The sequence below is a fragment of the Hemibagrus wyckioides genome, linkage group LG09 (assembly GCF_019097595.1).
Source record: "Hemibagrus wyckioides isolate EC202008001 linkage group LG09, SWU_Hwy_1.0, whole genome shotgun sequence".
Lineage (NCBI taxonomy): Eukaryota > Metazoa > Chordata > Actinopteri > Siluriformes > Bagridae > Hemibagrus > Hemibagrus wyckioides.
This window is the reverse complement of record NC_080718.1, coordinates 14,490,670-14,509,661: the sequence shown is the minus strand read 5'-3', so window position 1 is coordinate 14,509,661 and position 18,992 is coordinate 14,490,670. Positions and strand designations below refer to the sequence as shown.

Sequence of the window (18,992 nt, the reverse complement as noted above, 5' to 3'; positions counted from 1 at the left end):
GGATGTAATAACTCAGCGCTGTACTTAGCATTTTCCGGCCAGTGCGTGTGGCCATGCCTCGTTTGCCGCTGCTGTTCATGGGGCTGCTGGGAGATTTTGTGCTCCCAAAGCAAGTTCCATACACTTTTTAACTGACCTGCAGGACTAAAGATCAAGCATGCCACCAGCAACAAAAACAACAGAAAGAAACAAATAGAAAAAAAAGGCAAGGATGTCTGGATATTCTGACTCACTGTGCTGAGGTTGTGAAGAAGAGTAGGGTTTTTTTTTCTTCTTTGATGTCTTCATGTGTCACATATCTATTACAGTACAGTGAAATACTTTTCTTCATATTTCCCAGCTTAGGAGGTTGAGGTCAGTGCACAGAGTCAGCAATGATACACTGCCCCTGGAGCAGTCAGGGTTAAGGGCCTTGCTCAAGGGCCCAAAAGCAACAGATTTGCTGTGCTGCAGCTTGAACCCTCAACCTTCTAATCAGTAACCCAAAGCCTTAATCGGTTGACGTTGCTGTGTTGTTACATTTCTTTTTCTTGGCCTATTGGGAGACAAAATCTACAAGTCATAGTGTGACAGAATTCCACAGAGTAAATATGTTCAATGAAATTAGTCCATGTGCTGCATGGCATGATAATCTTCAGAGGGCAAGGCTCATGGATTAACCTCATTTGTCTACTTATTGCCATACAGTTTGGATCATCTCACACACACACACACACTCTCTCACACACACACACTCACACACAAAACCCACTATGTCTATTTAGACCATATTTGCTTCCATTCAATGTAAGCCCTTTTATGGCCTTTTTACAACCTCCCCCATGGATGTCCTGTGTCCCGCTTTCTGCTGCCGTGCTTATTAATAACCCTGTCGGACACATGTTGGGAAATAATTTGTGGACCCTTGCTGTGCGGGGTTCTGCATGACTGACTGTGCTATGGCAGGAATGCAGGAAGCGTGACTCTACAGCGGAATGTCGCGCTCCTCCAGTGCCTCAAGGACAGCCTGAAAAACTGACCGAGCGAGAGGGAGGAGAGCCCAAGGCTACGAAAGACGGAAAGTGCACAAGGACAGATTGTTAGAGGTGACAGATTGGAATTTTGAAGGCTCACGTCACAACACATCTTCAAATAATGGTGTCTGTCTTCGAGATTATTGTTAAAAGGAAGAGTTGAAAACGCCACAGCATTTGCAGTAGCTGATGTTCCTGTCAGTTTTTACACAAAACTTATCAGACGCAGACACACTTCACAATTGCGCTGCTCTTATCATTTGCTAGTTATCTGGAGATGAGATGTCTGAGACTGTAGTTGTGTCTCGTTGATAATGAAGGACGCTGCATCCAGAACATCATGACTGGTCACTTCAATATCAGATTGTTCAGCTTTTTTTTTTTGTGTGTGTGTGTGTGTGTGATATCAATAGTAAAAAAGCATTATTCTCAGTAAAACCTCAGACAAAGTGTTAAACAACAAATTCCAAGATGCAAATTTTCCCTCGAAGTAAAAGTGAAGTTCAAGCTGAATCATTATTCATATTGCGTTTACGGGTTTTCCTTAGGGAAGCATGGAGCATGGAGATGAAGTCATTACGCTTGAGCTTCTTTTCTGTTTCCTCTCGTCACTCCTGCCTGTTTTTCATGTTAGAAACACACTAATCTTTCAAGTCGTTTCTCCACACTGGGTGGCAATTTCATCCGGACCGCATCCTTGTTATTTATTTCGCTCGCTTGGACAAGCGCTTTCATTTGCCATTCCATCTGAAGCACTCATCTTACACCAGCTCATTTCGGCTGAGACGGCTCCCTAGCTCACGCTCGCGCTCTCTTTCTCTCTGTTTTTCTTCTGGAACACTGGTCCTCCAAGTCTACGGAAACACACACGAGGCAGGCTGCTTAGGAGGATATGAGACAGCGAGGGTAGGTGGGTGTTAGCCTGGCCTAAACACTCAAAATCTAGCCATTTCCAGCCTGCGTGGGTGGAGTGCATAGCTGAGGACCGAGTCACTCAGAAAGAATTCCTCCTTTCCTGCTTTTCCTTCTTCCATTCCTCCCTCCCTCCCTGCTTGTCTGTCTGTCTGTCTGATGGAGGGATGATGTGATGCGGAGGTGTGTGAGAATGGCCACTTTTTTCCAAGGCTCAGCAGCAGGGGAGATGCAAACAGTCCAAACAGGCCCCAATTACAGGGTTTCCGCTGGGAGCACTCTAATCCTAATCCATCTAATGACCCCATGGCGTGATTCTATGCGAGGGAGAGAGAGAGACAGAGCGAGGGAGAGGGAGAGGGAGATGTATAGCACAAAAGTGTGCAAACCAACCTGGAAAGTGGCTTTCTGAGAAACCCTGTGGAGAAAGATGTGTTTACAGTTTTTAGTGACAAAACCACTTCTCCCTGTGTTTTTATTCTCAGTTATTCATCATGCGGCTGCGTTTATTCAGGCTGAAAACCAAACAACATCTATAATGCTGAGATTTCCATCACCTTGTAGATCTTGCGCTGACCCTTACAGCCGTGATCAATGAATAGATGCACTTTAAAGCTGTGAAGGCCAAGAATATCTGCTGCGTTTATTAAGGCAAGCTGTGATATACTGTGAAATCTGCAATCGACAAAACGATGAAGCACATAAGCTTCGGCTTTTGCTTTTAAATTGTTTCACGCCGCAGTGTTTCGAGGAGCGCAGAAGTCCTTCACACCTTTTTTTTTTTTTTTCCACGGCATTACTTAATCCTCCAAAGAATTAGGTTTGGAACGCACACTAATCTTGTTTCAAATCGTGGAAAATCATCGCACATGAACACGGATTAGACATGCGGGGGTCAATTTGATCGTTCTACTTTGTCATTTTTCTCGAGGCGAAACGTTTAAAAAGTGACGTTCCTGGGAAGTGCTGCGGTTTGTGAGGAAATGTGGCAGGCGTTTTATCTCTAGTTTAAAAAGAGTAGCGTTGAGAACATGGTGAAAGACATTTTTGGCTGATGATGATATTTCTCACTGCACATCCAGCCCTAATCCAGCGTTCGTGTTTGCTATAGGTGGAGACTTGCACAAGGCACATTTTTTTTTCCAGAAACTGAAGGTTTTTAATAAGACAGCAGCTCTCTAATCCTTCTGGCTCCTGATGAACCGCACCCATACACACACACACACACACACACGTCACTGTAAATAAAACAAAAGCCTGAAAGTCCATGTTATATAGTTAGGTGCAGAAAGATGTCTATTTTATTATTTCTTAAAAGGAAATCTTATTGTTATTTTAGTTTACTTTAATTCATCCCTTTCAGAAACTCTCCACAATCCTCAGACCTGCTAGATTTGTTTCTGTCTACAATTTTCAGCTCAGCAGAATTATTGAGCTGTAACTCTCCCTGATTTTGCTCTATTGGCTTTTTTTTGTGGTTATTGACAGGAATAAGTTGATGTATAGCTCAGGCCACTTGGCATGGATTTTCCTGTTCATAGCAAATGTTCCATTATTTGCGAAACCAAAAAAAAAGGGCATACAATGAGGAAAAATGCAAATAGGCAATAACACGTTTGTATAGCAAACAGTGCTTCAGTGCAGGAGTGTGTGTGTGTGTGTCTAACAGCTCAGGGGTGGATCGCTCCTGCTGTGTTCTGAAGCAAGGGTTCCTTCTTCATGAGCTCATTCCCTCGCTGTGTTATTGGGGCTCATGTTTATTTGTCAGGCAGAGAATCAGCACAGGGTGCAGGAATCTCATTTGTAACATGCACACACAAACACCAGGGTTCTTCCTGGCTCCAAATCAGAGAAAGATGGTAGACTGGTGAAGTGAGAAGGGCTGTGCGCTTGATTTGACAGGCGACTTGTTTCCGTTTATGTTTTCGGGAGTGGGTGGGGGGTAGAGGGAGGGGAGGAGGGCTGGGGGTTGGGGGGGTGGGGGTCATGTTTCTGCAGTGTGTCTGAACAAAAATGACAAATCATGTTAGTTTGAAGCTTGTTGCTTAGAAATTGAGTCACTGGAGAAAATAGTTTGTAAAATATTAAGTTCCCAAACTGCCTCCTATGTGCCTTGTGCAGTATGTTTTAATGACACATTCAAACACTCGGAGTAGCAGAGCGACTGTGAAACTTTTCCGCCGTGCTGACATTACACAGCCGATCTGTTAAAAAAAAAAATCATGGCGAAAATGTACAGTGTTACGTTTTTTATTGTTTCCTTGGGCTGAAATGCTCAAAATCCCATTTCTCTGAAATCCACCATCCAATTAAAAATGACTTATTTACAGTGTACACAGTGACTGTGGTCTAAAGTATGCTGAAAATATCTGACCATCACACCCATCTGTCAGTCATCCCCAAACTGCTGCTGTGAACACGTAATTGTCTAGAATTGTCTAGTTTATATAGGATAGTATATCATCGAGCTGCTGTAACGTAAATTTCCCAAGTTTGGGATCAATAAAATCTTATCTTATGTTATAGATAGATAGATAGATAGATAGATAGATAGATAGATAGATAGATAGATAGATAGATAGATAGATAGATAGATAGGTGGGTGGGTGGGTACATGGATGGATGGATAGGTAGATAGTCGGATGGGCGGAAGGGTGGGCGGATAGATAGATAGAACTTTATTGTCATTGCATAGTACAGGTACACGGTAACGAAATGCTGTCTAGCATCTACCAGAATGAACAAGTGCAAATGAACAAGTACAGATAAGTATGTAAATATGTGCATCAACAAATAAGGCTATATCAGTTAGTATGTGCATAGAGAAGTATTTGCAAGTTCTATTTACAGCATGTAATGTGTGAAGAAAATATAATTATATATTTGTGCAGTATGTGTGCATTATGTACATTGTATGTACAACAGTAACAGAGATAATGTACAGTGTATATACAAATAGTATATATATGGGTAGATACATTTAAGCTCTAACGTGTTCCAGCATGACAATGCCCCTGTACACAAAGTGTAGTCTATGAAGTCCTAGTGTGTTAAAGTTGGAGTAGAAGAACTCGAGTGTCCTGCACAGAGCCCTGACCTCAACCCCACTGCACACCTTTGGATCAACGGGAAGGTCAACTTCACACTAGTCCTCCTCACCTGTCCTCAGTGCTTGACCTCTTGTGCTCTTGTGGCTGAATGAACACAAATCCCCACAGCCATGCTTCAAATTCTAGAAGAAAATCTTGCAGGCTTTTCTAACAAAAAAAAAAGGAACAACCAATGTTTTGGCTGTTTAGTGTAGCATTAGTAGTGATTACTCAGAAACTGTTCCCTTGACCTAGCTGAACAGAATAAGTTTCGTTGTATATAGCACTAGAAAGTAAAAGCTCAATTCTTACTAGCCTCAAATCTAGTCCCAAGATCCCTAGAGAATGAATAAACTCACACCGAAGGCTGTGCGCTAGCAGCATGCTGAGTGGACAGAGCAACTTTTAATTCCTGCTTGTGTTTTACTTTTAATTATCTAGACGGCTAGCTTCCTCCGTCTCACTGCTGTGTTCTGCTTTCACAGAATGAGCTCAATTACAGCCTGCCTTTACTCATTTACTCATCTCCTTCCTTTATTTATCCAATCAGTACGCACACACATACACACACACACACACACAGGTATTAAAATGTATCACAGAATTAACATGAGCATGTGTATGCTGTGGCTGCAGTGAAACAAAGCCAATAAATACCTAAATAGATGCAGATCCCTGAACACTGGAATAAGAATGAAGACACATTATTCATGCAAACTTGTGCATCTGCCTGCAAACCCAAAACACATCGATCCTCACCCTTCCTGGCCACGGGTCAGCGATTTGCACTCTCCCTCACTCTCACTTGTTCACCTTACTTTGTTGGCATTTTTTATCTTTTAGACTCTCACTCTTTTGTTTCGTCTGTCCATCTCTATTATCGTCTCTGCTTCCCGTAGCTTTCACCTCTCACCACGCTTTACGCTTTTCATATTTCATCCTGCCTCCTACTCGTTCTTTTTTTTCTTCTTCTTTACTATTCCTTTCTTTCTCACACGCTTTCTTTCTCTTTGGCTCGTCACTCAGACAGCCGCTCAGCCGTCGGCGGGATGACAGTGTTAACTGGATGAGATGAAGCCGTAGCTTTACCTGCAGGCTACGCTGCCTCTATAAAGACGTGCACGGCTATCAGAGCATCGCACAACGTCCCTTTCACCATGGGCATCTTGACATGGCGGCCCTCCAGAGCTTCTCAGGTTTTCAGTCACGTGCTTTATCCTTCTGAGCTTTGCTATTTTCTTTTTCTTTTCTTTTTTTAAAGATCTGTCTTCATCATGTGCTACTGTATTCTACAGATGTAGAGAGAGAAAACTCACCCTGTCAGTCTCTGCGCCAAATCCAATAATCGCCACACGAGCAGCTGTCAGTTCCGAGTGCTGGTGTTCAGCAGTGATCTGATCATCACTTTCCCTGAAATCCACATTTAAACTAACTCTGTTTATAAGCTAATGAATCATCTAGTATGTCCTTGGGGTTGTCATGAAATTGTAAACGTCTCTTCATCAAGAGATGCATTCTCTCTTTCCTTTCATGCTTATAGCTTCATCAGTGCACTGATGGCAGTGTAGAGGAGCCTTTATTGAACAAAACCCAGAATCCCTCTGGGCTAATAAAGCACTTCTCCACTAAAAGAGAGCTACTGATAGAACTAATGAGCACTTAATGATAGCAGATATACAGACTTCTGGTGTGGAGGAACAATAGAGTTTGTAATCTGATTAACACCAGCATGTTAGAGATGAAGCATGTAACAGATGAAGATTTGTAGGGATTGTGATGGTTGCTCAACCTGATGGAGATGGTTCTAGCGCTACCTCCGTTCTGCAGGAGATGCTCCGACACCTGCTGTTTCATTCCTGTTCATCTTTCCATATTATCCAAGATGCATTCAGTTTTTGTTTTGATCTAACTCTTTGTGTCTTTTATTAAAGATGCTTTAGAGAACGCTTCCCCCTCCACAGGGAACACAAAAGCGTTCTTTAAATGCCCAGCAGGTATGCTGTGATCTTGTGTGTTCAATAAAGAATATGGTGGGTGGAATGCTTGGGAAATATTGGTGTATAATTCTAGAGGAAGTGGTTAGGTATAAAGGGCAATGATGCATCACTATAATAATTCCAAACCAAAAGCAAAACCATGGACACAAAATTCCTCATCCGTGACAATCCATCCTTTTAAGGCAGAGTTTATTTTCCACAAGCAGCTTTGCTGGAAGTCATAAGTGATTGCATGAATTTGTATGAAACATGAGAAGGCATGTTCAAGACCAGATTCCAAGGTCGTATGCAAAGTTTCGGGCATTTCAGTAAATTTCAGTAATCATTTGTGCTAATCAGAATCAGTGTATTTCTAATGATGACTGGGTCACTGCCATCAACCAGTAAAGCAAGAATTCCATAACAGTATTTTTATCTTTAGCTAAAATAGGAAGAGCTGGGTAGTAGTCCAGGGGGTTATTTAAGAAGCGTGCTATAACAGCGCAGATTGTTGCTTGTGGCTATATTTTATAATGGGGCTAAAGGTGCATAGACACCCTATACTTCCTCCTCCTCCTCCTCCTCCTCCTCCTCCTCCTTCTTCTTCTTCTTCTTCTTCTTCTTCTTCTTCTTCTTCTTCTTCGGTGGTAGCTCAAGTGGTTAAGGCTCTGGGTCGTTGACCGGAAGATCAAGCCCCAGCACCGCCAAGTTGCCACTGTTGGGCCCTTGAGCAAGGTCCTTAACCCTCTCTGCTCCAGGGGCGCTGCATCATGGCTGACCCTGTGCTCTGACCCCAACCTCCAAGGATGGGATATACGAAGAAAGAATTTCACTGTGCTGTAATGTATATGTGACAAATAAAAAGGCTATTTTTTCTTCTTCTTTTTTCTTCCTCCTCTTCTTCTTTTCCCTCTTTTCTACTTCATTTTCTTCTTCTGGCTTGTTTGTCTGTAGCAGTCCATAGACCTGTTTGGTAAAAAGGTATGAAATTTGGTACACTGACTGTGGAGAGTCTAAGAAATATTCTGACCAAATTTAGGACAAATGCTGCCATCACTCTAGCGCCACCATCGGGTCATAATTGGGCCTAATTCAGAAGTAAGTTTATGGTCATTCTGAACCCTGCACCCAACAATTGTAGCCTGTCTGTAATTATGTGGCTCGCTGGAATCTAGGTGTTTGGCCATATATTATTATTATTATTATTATTATTATTATCTTTTATTTTCATTTGCAATTTCTATAATTAAGCAATGCCTAATTGACAAGGTACAAACTAATTAAAAACAGACAATAAAAACTTTTCATTAACAATCCTTCACCTATTTAATACAACAGTGGCACCAAAACAAAACCTGACAATAAACAATTAATTTGCTAATCAGTTTGCTAATCTCCATTATTATTATTTTAGTATTTTTTTGGTACTTTGTTCCACACTACAAGTAGTACACTGTGTACTGGTTTCTCCTTTTTGTACCATTTTTTGGCAATTTACAGCTTAAAATATTTATTGGTTGGAATGTCTGTGTATTCATAATAAACATGTAATACAATACTCCAGGCTGTATTCTAAACCCAGCCATAAGCAGTACAAAGTCATCTCGGAAGTACTGATAATGCAGATGTTAAAGCGGCTGTGGTTCACGTGGTGGATGGATATTTGAATGAGGTATGAAGGGACAGTCCATCACTGGCTAATGATTCTGTGCTCAGTACAGATTTCTGTCTCGAGGCCACTTTCACTGAACTCTTGCTCCAGCCTCTCAGCTGGACAAAGCCTTTTGGAGGAGCCATTGTAGGAGCCAGTACTTGAAGGATGAGCAAGAACACTCCATCTTGGTTACCAGAGAAACAAGAGAGAAACACATGGAAAAGGCAAACGTTGCCTTAGTGACGAGGTCTGAATGAAAAAAAGGTGTGAAAAATTGTGCTAATTCTTAATTGATCATAAAAACGACTTCTTAGTCTCTTGTAGTCTCTTTTATTCCTGCTTGTGATTTTACATTTTGAAATATGACAGCAACAGGATATTTTCGGTATACAGATTGGCAGTCTGACGTCCGCATGTCCGTCATTTTCACTGACGATGCTACTTCAGGCTTCTATACTGACTGACGCAGGAGGGAGCAGGAGAGGGCTGGACAAAAAAAGCATGTTTTATTCACTTTCTATTTATCGCTACCATTAAGATAATTTGTTAAAGTGTTAGATCCATTAGGCCAGTTTAATCATTTTCGTACAAAATAATCCTCCAGGTTTTTTCTTTCGCCTAAAAAAAGAACGAGCCCCGTTCAGCCTCAACATTTCAGTGGCATCCCTAATAAATAGATTTAACTTACTGTATACTTGTCTAGTGTTAGCTGCGTTATACATACACTAATAGCTTTTATTTTTCATTAACAAACTCAAAACATTCTCCTGTTAGCTGTACACACAGCTACGAGTACATCAGAGCTTCTGAATAGTGCTGATATTATTGGAGAATTCCTGCGCAGATCAGTCCGGCTTCATGTGATGATTGACTCTTGGTTTATTAGGAAAGATCGAGTGATAGCATCCTCGCATTTTTAATTGCGGAGCTTCTATGCAAAATGAAAGGTTGATAGTAATATATAATCAGAACAAATGTCACTGGATATCATGTAGGGATGATTGTTTTATCCTGCACGCATGTCTCCATTTCTTGCTTTCCATGCTAGTCATGGTGAAATCTGAGTTCATTAATGGAAATGTAAGGCACTGATCATCTTCTGGTATGTATGATGCTCATTTGTAGCAGTTTTACACAGTTATGTAAAGGCAAGTCAGATGTATTAAGGCAGTTGTTTTCCATAAACCGTGTCAATAAATCTGGTTTTATTGTGTAGTAAACAGGTAGTGATTGGTCACTGGAGATTTTTGCCCTCTAGAAAGTTTAGTGAATGTCTGCGCCTTTACCATAAATGTCTGCACCATTGTAATTCATCCGAGGCCCTGTAGAGCCTTTTGTTTGGTGAAATGTGTGTGTGTGTGTGTGATGTGTGTGTTGTGTGTGTCAGGCTGCTGCGTGTTCTTTCTGACAGACTAGATTAAGCATGGTTGTTAATGAGTCAATGGAGGATCGTATCGATGCCGGCTCATTTTAATCCCATCCCTCTCCATGGATACCCTCCGCTGCCTCCGTCTGCATGGCGCGTCCACAGCTGGCTGAAATACGAGGAGGGGAATGGGAGAAGAGAGCCATTTCATTATAGCAGCTTGGCTCTGAGCAATTCTCACGCTTAGGAGTCATGTTTCACAGCAGCCAGCATGATTTCTCTTACTGTGTTGCTGAATAGTGGAAGGAAAAATGCAAGCAGAGCCTACTTGTAGCCGTTATTAGGTACAAACTAATTTGCTTCGGGTTGCGGGTTTGGGTTACACTTTTTCATTTCAATGAATATCGAAGAATCTCCTATCAGTTATTCGTTTATCTGTATAAGTGATGCTAAAAGAGTCAAAGCTAAGAATATATTCATTGTTTGTTTTGCATCTTTAGCTACATCCGTATCTGTCTCGCCTACCGGTGATTGCTTTTAAACCACTGATTGCTAATTTTTTTTTTGCATAGTCTCATGGCTGGGTTTTTGATTTTTCTGATTGTTTTGCTTGATTCATTCATCTGCTGGCTCAATCTCGTCTGTTTTGTTCTATGCACTGATCAGTTTGATTCATGTCACAGCCTGAAATAAGGCCATAAAACAAACCACTCTTAATATCTATAAGTGCAAATACAGCTACATGGCAGGATTGTTTTTGAGGTATGATTTTTTTTTTACATTGAGCTCATGAGAGTCTTTCACTTTTTGCTTCTGTTCTGCTTTCCATTCTTCACTATTTAGGTTACCTGCATTTGGCACAGTAGAATATCAAATAATGACTTTTCTATGTGAAAAACTAATCATTTCTTGCCAGAAGCTTGTCTCTCTGTCTCTCTTAACGACTGTAATATGATGGATTTGAGGACTCACCGGATCATTCAGTCAGACAGTAATAAGCAAGTGTTTGACAACTTTGTCATTTTTTTCTTATATATCAGGATATAAAGGTCAGGGTTTTTTTTTAGTGTTATTTATTGAAGCAAAAGTGCCAGATCTTTGTGTGAGTGTGTGTGTGTGTGTGTTGTGCAGCAGTAGTGCCAGGTCTGTCTGGACTTCATTACTGTGCACGGCAGCAGGTTCTTCTCTCCCCGCTGAACGTGTGTCACTCCAGCTGCTCTCAGATCCCTGGGATGATGGCAATAGTACCAACCACTGGCCATTACCAAAAAAAAAAGAAAAGAAAAAAAAAGGGAGAGACAAAACAAATGCTGTAAAAGAGAAAAACAAGCTTTAAAAAAAACCCTGGGTTGCTACAGTGGACTATTATCATCCTGTTTTTGCTGACATGCTCCATGTTTTCACGAATACTCCATTAACCGTGCTCATTCTACCTGACTTTCCAGCACCAAAAATTCGACCCGGGCTCAGCCATTTCTGTGTCATAATGTGCGCTTATTAGGGTTTCCATATTCCTGCTGCTTTGAGCCCATACTCTGCTTGAAATAAATGGGGAAAATTTGCTCAGGGCATTACCCACAATCCTTCCATGGTAAACAGGAGCACGAACAGACTCGGCTGTGAAACATTGGAAGGCTCTTGCAGGTCACTGCCATGGCCTGGATCTGCTGTTCATGTGGCCAGGAGAAAATTGATCAAATTGATTAAAAGTCTGTCTAGGCTGGTACATCAGCAAGAAATGGAACATACAAAGTGAATTTGTTCACTGATGGTCTAGTGTAGCTTTTGAGCACATTATGATTGGTTTTGGCACACAGAAGGAGCAGATGGAAACAGGGTCTAGGATGTTTGAGAGAGAGAGAGAGACAGACACAGAGAGACAGACAGAGAGAGCGAGAGAGAGAGCGAGAGAGAGAGAGAGCGAGCAAGGCAGAGACAGAGAGAGAGAAGGATTTAGGAAAGATTTATAGCATCACCATAGGCACTCATTTTAATTCAGCAAAAACCCACTTCAAACATTCTCCCGAATTCATCTTTCAAACATACTTCCCAACGCTTTCCTCTGAGTGCAAAATGGTGCATGTGGCGGTGGCTTTTCTGCCCTGCTTGGGAGCACTCTCTACAGTAGCAGCACATCTTCTTGCAGCGGCCTGTAATTGACTAAATGTATGCAGGTCTCATTTTCTCGCCATGTCAGACGCTGCTTGTTCTTGCTTTTAACGAAGTTGCACGTTTTTTTTTTTTTTCTTTCCTCAGTTCAAACTTTTAATCGTGCCACTCTTCATCTCTGCATGCCTATTTCTCTGCCAGTTGAGTCATTTCAAATTCAAGTCATAATTCTATCGTCATTTTCTCCGGTTCCTCATCTAGAACAAAAAAACGCCGTGACATGCTCTCGCATAATGACACATAAACACTGCACTTAAATATGAGCGGCTTTTTAAATAGCTGTCTCTTTGCTACTCTTATTGTGTATTTGCGGGCATTATGCTCTCCCTCCACACTCTTTCTCTTGCTACCCTTCATTGGAGGTAATTACCCTCTCTTGCTTAAGAGAGGAGTATCTCCTTTCCTCACACATCAAAAGGGAGTAATGGGCCACATTGCTTCTCCATAATAGCTACATTTCATACATTAGATGCAATTGTCTTTCTGGATGGTTTATATCAAACAAACAGCAGAACTTGGACCATATCATTACATGTTATGAACTGATGTTGCAGTTTAAGACTACAGCAAGTGATGAAAGTTTTGCACTTTTTTTTGTTTTGTTCAGTTTTGTCTGAATGTTTGAGGGATGCAAAGCGATGTGGTATTTTGTGGCCTACATAAAAATCCTCCTTCCTGCTGTTATCTCTTGTCCTACTGACATTTGTTTTTCCCTTTTCTTTTCCTTTCCATGTTTTTTTTTTATATTAGTCCTTCATTCCTTCTCTATTTAGATTGAATATGAGCAAGCAGTCTAAATGTCAAGGATGTGTTTATAATAGGGGTGCACTTTGACCCCAGTGGACAATAAAGCATTAAAGAAAACATGAAGCAAAAGCTTGTACAGAAAAAAACAAATCCATGAACACACGCTCATTTATTCATTCATGTTCAGAAGCTGCTTTATCCAGGTCAGCGTTGTGGAGGAGTCAATACCGGCAACACTGGTACAAGGTGGGAGAATTCACAGCGGATGGGATGCCAGATCATTGCAGGGGATGCCAGATCATTTACATACCTCTTACTAAATCTGCAAAATGGTAAAAAAATTAAAAGAAATAACAGGATTCTTATTAATTAAACTTAGGGACTCATTCACAGCTATTACAAAAGGTGCAAAGAGTCAGTGATGCTCAAGAAGGCAACTTAATACATTAAGAGCTGGGGGGGGGTTTAAATTATTATTCTGTTTAAAGATGTTATTTTTTCATTTGGTACTGCCCTTCAGAAGCTACATAAGATATTTCCCAGAGCACAAAATAATAAAAATTCCCACCTGAAATTTAAAAGATCTCTTATAAACCGTATTAATATTTTGCAGAATCAACAAGGGGTATGTAAACTTATGACCTCATCTAGATTCCTACGGGCAATTCAGCATCGGTCCGTCTGCCTGCATGTTTTTGGACAGTCGGAGGAAACCCACATGAATAAAGATAGAACATGTACAGACACTCCACACAGACAGTAAGAAGACGCTGAAGATGTGAGGCGGTAACACTGCAACCCGCTGCACCACCACACCACCCATGGAGCCAGATTTTTTATTATTTTTATTACCATATGATTCAATCAGGTCTCCATTTTAAATTTTAATTTGGATTTTTATCTGACTAGAGTTGTTTTTTCTGATGAATTCTGCAGCACAGCAACCTTCAGCAGCCTTGTGTGATAACATTCCTACTGCGTACAAAAATCCGGAAAGTTCTTTTTGGTCGGCTGCATTGATATAGAACCAAACGTAGACCTTTAAGCTCCTGCACTGATACTGTTGTTAGTCTTTACTGTTAACAACTATGCAGTACAGGAGATTTGACCAGAAAGTCCTCCTACTATTACATGTACCATTATTCAGTGGAAAAAGGTATACAGATATTTGGTCAGGTTATGAATAGCACTGCATTAGAATCCATACCATAGCACACTGTGCATGGGGAGAGAGAGAGAGAGAGAGAGAGAGAGAGAGAGAGCAGCTAGTGTTGCAACATTACATCAGCCATCAGATGAGGCAGATTTGTTTCTTCACAACATCAGAGGAAGGCAACATTTCCTCACTGCCAAAAAATTCTCATAAGCTCTAGTCTACACTGGATTACAGGAACTTGCAGGTCTCCAAGTGTTAGCTCATCTAAAGAGCATTCAGGATGCTGCTGCTCACCTGCTCTGTAATGTTCTCTCATGAGACTCATCTGCTGAGTTCACTTCAGAAAATTGGCTTTCAGTTGCAGTAGGAATCTTCTTGCATTCCAGGACTCTCAGGGTTTTGAACCACAATATCTATGGTTCAGATTGGTTCAGAACAATGCATAATCTTGCCAGTTCAGGTATTCAAGTAGTTCAGGGCATTTAGCTGGATGACTTCCCTTTTGAGTCTGGCACCTCTCCAGAATCCTTCCTCATATCTAAGTTTTCTCTTCCTATCAGGTCTGTGGTAGCTTAACGGTTAAGGTGTTGGACTTCTGCTTATGTAGTTATGAGTTCAAATCCCAGCTCTACCATCCTGCTACTTTTGGGCCCCTGAGTAAGGCCCTTAACTCTTGATTGCTCAGTTGTTTAAAATTCAAAGTTTCCAAAAATTAAAATTTAAAGTTGCTCTGGATAAGGGTGTTTGCAAAATGCCATAAATGTAAACATCATCTCTGGCTTGCTCATTAGGTATAAATTCAAATTATTTATATTCAGAATCGATATATTTCTATACAGCTACTTTGTGAAAATATCCATTGTTAAAGTTATATGAATTAAAATGAATTGAATTGAAGCATCTTGGCTCTCAGGTTTTTTTTAGTTACAAACTACACCACTCTAATACTTATATTAAGCAATATTATTCTCTCTGCTTTCAGGTTAAAATATTTGTACCTTCAACAGATGATTTGTATTTTTGCATGTTTAGCTGTTTACAGTTTTTTATCCAGTATGATTAGAGATCATATGATTGGAGTGGCTATTGGAGTGTCAGGACTGTGCACTTGACTCTTCACTGGCATTTTTCTCTGCACGTAATCCTAAAAACCAAAACCAAACCGCATCAAGTCCATCCACGTGTCTTGCAAATGATTAAGTGTGAATATAAATAACCACAAATAACCAAAGCAAGAAATTAGCTGAGATCAGCGGTCTGAAAGTATGTCTAAATCAGGATTAATTCATCCGTGTCGACATGTCTGACTCAGCCCACATTTCTGTCTCTGTGGGTTTCTAGAGGAGAGGCCGGACTGCTCTAAAGCCAGGTGTGAGGTCCAGTTCTCTCCCCGTTGTCCTGAAGACTCGGTGCTGATTGAAGGTTACGCCCCGCCTGGTGAATGCTGCCCTCTGCCCAGTCGCTGTGTGTGCAGTCCTGCTGGCTGTCTGAGGAAAGTCTGCCAACCTGGATACCTCAACATCCTCGTATCCAAAAGCTCTGGCAAACCTGGAGAATGCTGCGACCTGTACGAGTGCAAACCAGGTAAGAGTGCTGGACATGTGATATATTTATTAGCTAAAAACTACAGTTTCATGTTTTCATGGCCAGTCTAATGTTCTGGTTGCCCAGAAAGTCAACCATAATGTAATACCATACATGGAGTTAGCATGCTAGTTAAGCGCATTATGAACATCAACAGTCACTGGTCAGTGTGTGAGCTATGAGCTGTGGAGTCTCATCACTCTGAAAAGATATTATTAAACATGATTATATGTATAGTAGTATATGTAGTCATTTCTGTGACAGCTTTGTGCTGACGTGTATTCTTGTTCCTTATTCCTTATACAAGATAGTCTGTCTTACATGCATGCTAATTAATCCAGCTAGTAAAAATCATTCAGATCAACAGATCGTGTCTTACAGTTCTACTGACAGTGTAGACACAAATCACACGAAGGCACATTCAGTTTCATTTTAACATTTTTGCTTTAGCAGTCCTTCCAGGATTTCACGATTTTTTGAGATCGCAAAAACGTAAAATTAAGCACACTTCAGTATATTCCGAGGAGATATTTTTTTGACAATTCCCACCACGACCTGTAGTGTGAAATCGTCACAACAAGCATTCAGCCCAAGCCTTCTTCCATTCACCTGAATATGAGTACAGCTATCATAGAAAGTAATTACATAAGTGTCTTCAATCGTACAAGTTTAAAGGAAGAATCCTGTGCTTAAACTTTCACCAATTCACCACAACTTTTCAAAAAAGCTGCAGCAAAATCAAGCATTTTTGGCCAAACACAAAAAACCTGCAGAATCCTAGAGGAACTGATTTTTTTAAGGATAAAGAGTTTTGTCTTTTCTGATTGCTAAACAGTACTCGGGTGAAGCAGGCTGCTGTTTCGTCCTCTGCTGATGTAAAACATGAATTCAAGCACATCAACCCACATCTACACACTTAAAACAGTTGATCCTGGCTCGTATTTGTTTTCTCGTCAACGCCTGTTGGCAGCTGCGGTAAACAAAGTGACAGGCGTTAGAATTGTTTCCAATTGTGTTGGTGTTTTTTTTTTGTTTTCTGCACTTACCCCGTGCCTCTGTACATTCTGGTTTAAACAGAATTGAGCTGCTCTGAGTGTGAAATCAAAGGCAAATTATTTGCCAGAGGATTTGATAAATTGTGTTAAGGCAATTGTGTTAAATGATGATGTGTTTGTGTGGGCAGTTTTCAGTGTGGATTGCAGTACGGTGGAATGTCCTCCCATACAGCCCATGCAGTGTCCAGCAGATAGCTACGAAACACAGGTCAGGCTCACGGCAGATGGCTGCTGCACATTACCCACCAGGTGAGACACACACACGCACACACACACCCTCACACAAACACCATGCCTCACATCTTTGTCATACCCCTCCATCACTTCAGCACGGCTCTCACAGCAACATCCACGATCCTTCACTTCCCTGAGTGTTTATCTCCATTATGCACGGCTGAACTGTATCTGTATCTGTTCACTGCTTTACAACAGTCTTATTTGCTCAGGCTTTATAGCACTTTAGTGAAACGCATGCCTGTAAAAAGGCCCAAAAATGATCGACAGCATTACACCATGAAATGTAGCCTGAATTATTATTGATTGACACACCTGTCTATTTTTTATATCCCCTCATTTTCCTCTGTCTTCTCGCTCTCAGGTGTGAGTGTTTGCCTGGAGTCTGCACCTTCCCACAATGCTCAACAGGAACGCTGCCTCACTTGGTCTCCCGTGGGGATGGAACGCCGGGACGGTGCTGTGATGTGTACGAGTGTGTCAATGGTAGGTCTGGTTTGTTCATCATGTATGCGTGTGTGAGTGTGTGGGAGAGGTCCATAGGTGAAGTGTGCATATAGAATCTTACTGAGCTCGGACAAGAGGAGCCAGGAGCGAGTGTGTGTGTTGACTGAGTTGCAGTGGGAGGACCGAGCGTGTGATGTGTGCATGCAAACATACTAATGCTGTCTCTTGTAATGAGCTTCTCGAGCAATGTAAACACACAGCAGCAAGCTCATTTAGACTGCTCAGAAAAAACTGAGTATATTTGTTTAAAGGAAACACAAAGATCCACAGAGTTGCATGAGTTGAGTTCACTACCTTGTAAAAATGCAAAGAAAGTATGTGCTTTGTAGAGAGGTGATGAGCTGAGCTTTGTTATCTGACTCAGGAAGTCATTTTTGCAGTCGTGGCTCTTGTGGTAAACTCTGGAATTAATGCAGTTGGATTTTGTTTGTACATTTATGTGGAGAGTGAAATGGAAACAGACAGATGGGGCACGACCTTGTTTCTTCAATTGCTTGCCCAACTAACCTCAAATCACGCTCCGTCTTTAAGAGGTCTGTTACTCCTGTGGAATCCGTGTCGGCATAATAAATCATATCTATGTTGATTTTAGCAGTGCAGGCACTTTGACCCGATCCCTTAAGTATTAGCAAGAATAAAACCCAAATCTTATTATGTGGCTATTTGTTTTGCCGGCCACCAAAATATACATTTGGTGGCCGGGAAAACCTGCACTGCAGAAATGATTGAATTTTATCAAGTGAAACTACTGAATAAGGGCAAATCAAATAGAAGATTATTCAATGTATCTTGTGGATGTTTTTTTTTTTTTTTTACTTTTGTGTTCAATTTGTCTTCATAGAAATAAACACTTGAAATCTACCTTGAAAGATGCTTGATCTGCCAAAAGAATAAGACTATTCCAAGCTTATAATAAGAAAATATCTAGAAATAGGTTTAATATCCATACATGTGGTTTATTATAATCTTTAATAAATATGACTATGTACAAAGTAGTTCCAAATCTTTCTTTTTTTTAAAAAAAATTTACATTCAAATCATGCGACTGATATAGGAATTATAGATTGCAGGACTTGTATATATGGTCCACCCCCCTTTCAAGGGACTAAAGGGTAATTGGACAAACTAACGGTCATAAATGAAAGATGTAACTGGTTACGGTCAGTGACTGCCTGAAATCTCAGACCCATAGACATCACCAGACACTGGATTTGTTGATTTGTTCGACTCTGTTATGCCTTTACTACAGCTTTCTTCAGTTTTTGTGTGTTCTTGGGGTTTTCTGACTGCAGTTTGCCTTCAGCAAATCTTTTTCTCTGAGCTCATATTTATTATTCAGTTTCAACTCCGACGTACAAAATTACTTTAACCATTTCTTTATCGGTGTCCAAATATTTATGCACCTGGCTGCATACAGGCACAGGATGAAAGGTGCATTGACAGAATTAATTGCTGGCACCCTTTATGCAGCTGCAGATATTCAAAAAGAGAGGGAAAGATGAATAATGAAGGAAGAGCATGAGGCAGCGT

At 40.9% G+C, this 18,992-nt stretch overlaps 1 protein-coding gene across 2 annotated transcripts in view; it reads left to right on the top strand.

The window, feature by feature from the left end:
* crim1 (cysteine rich transmembrane BMP regulator 1 (chordin-like)) overlaps positions 1–18,992 on the top strand; it is an 82,690-nt gene that overhangs the window by 23,520 nt on the left and 40,178 nt on the right. For both annotated transcript variants that reach the window (XM_058398820.1, XM_058398821.1), the window contains exons 3-5: positions 15,424–15,666; positions 16,850–16,970; positions 17,320–17,441. In XM_058398820.1, the coding sequence (XP_058254803.1) occupies positions 15,424–15,666; positions 16,850–16,970; positions 17,320–17,441 (486 nt within the window). The remainder of the gene's footprint in view (positions 1–15,423; positions 15,667–16,849; positions 16,971–17,319; positions 17,442–18,992) is intronic.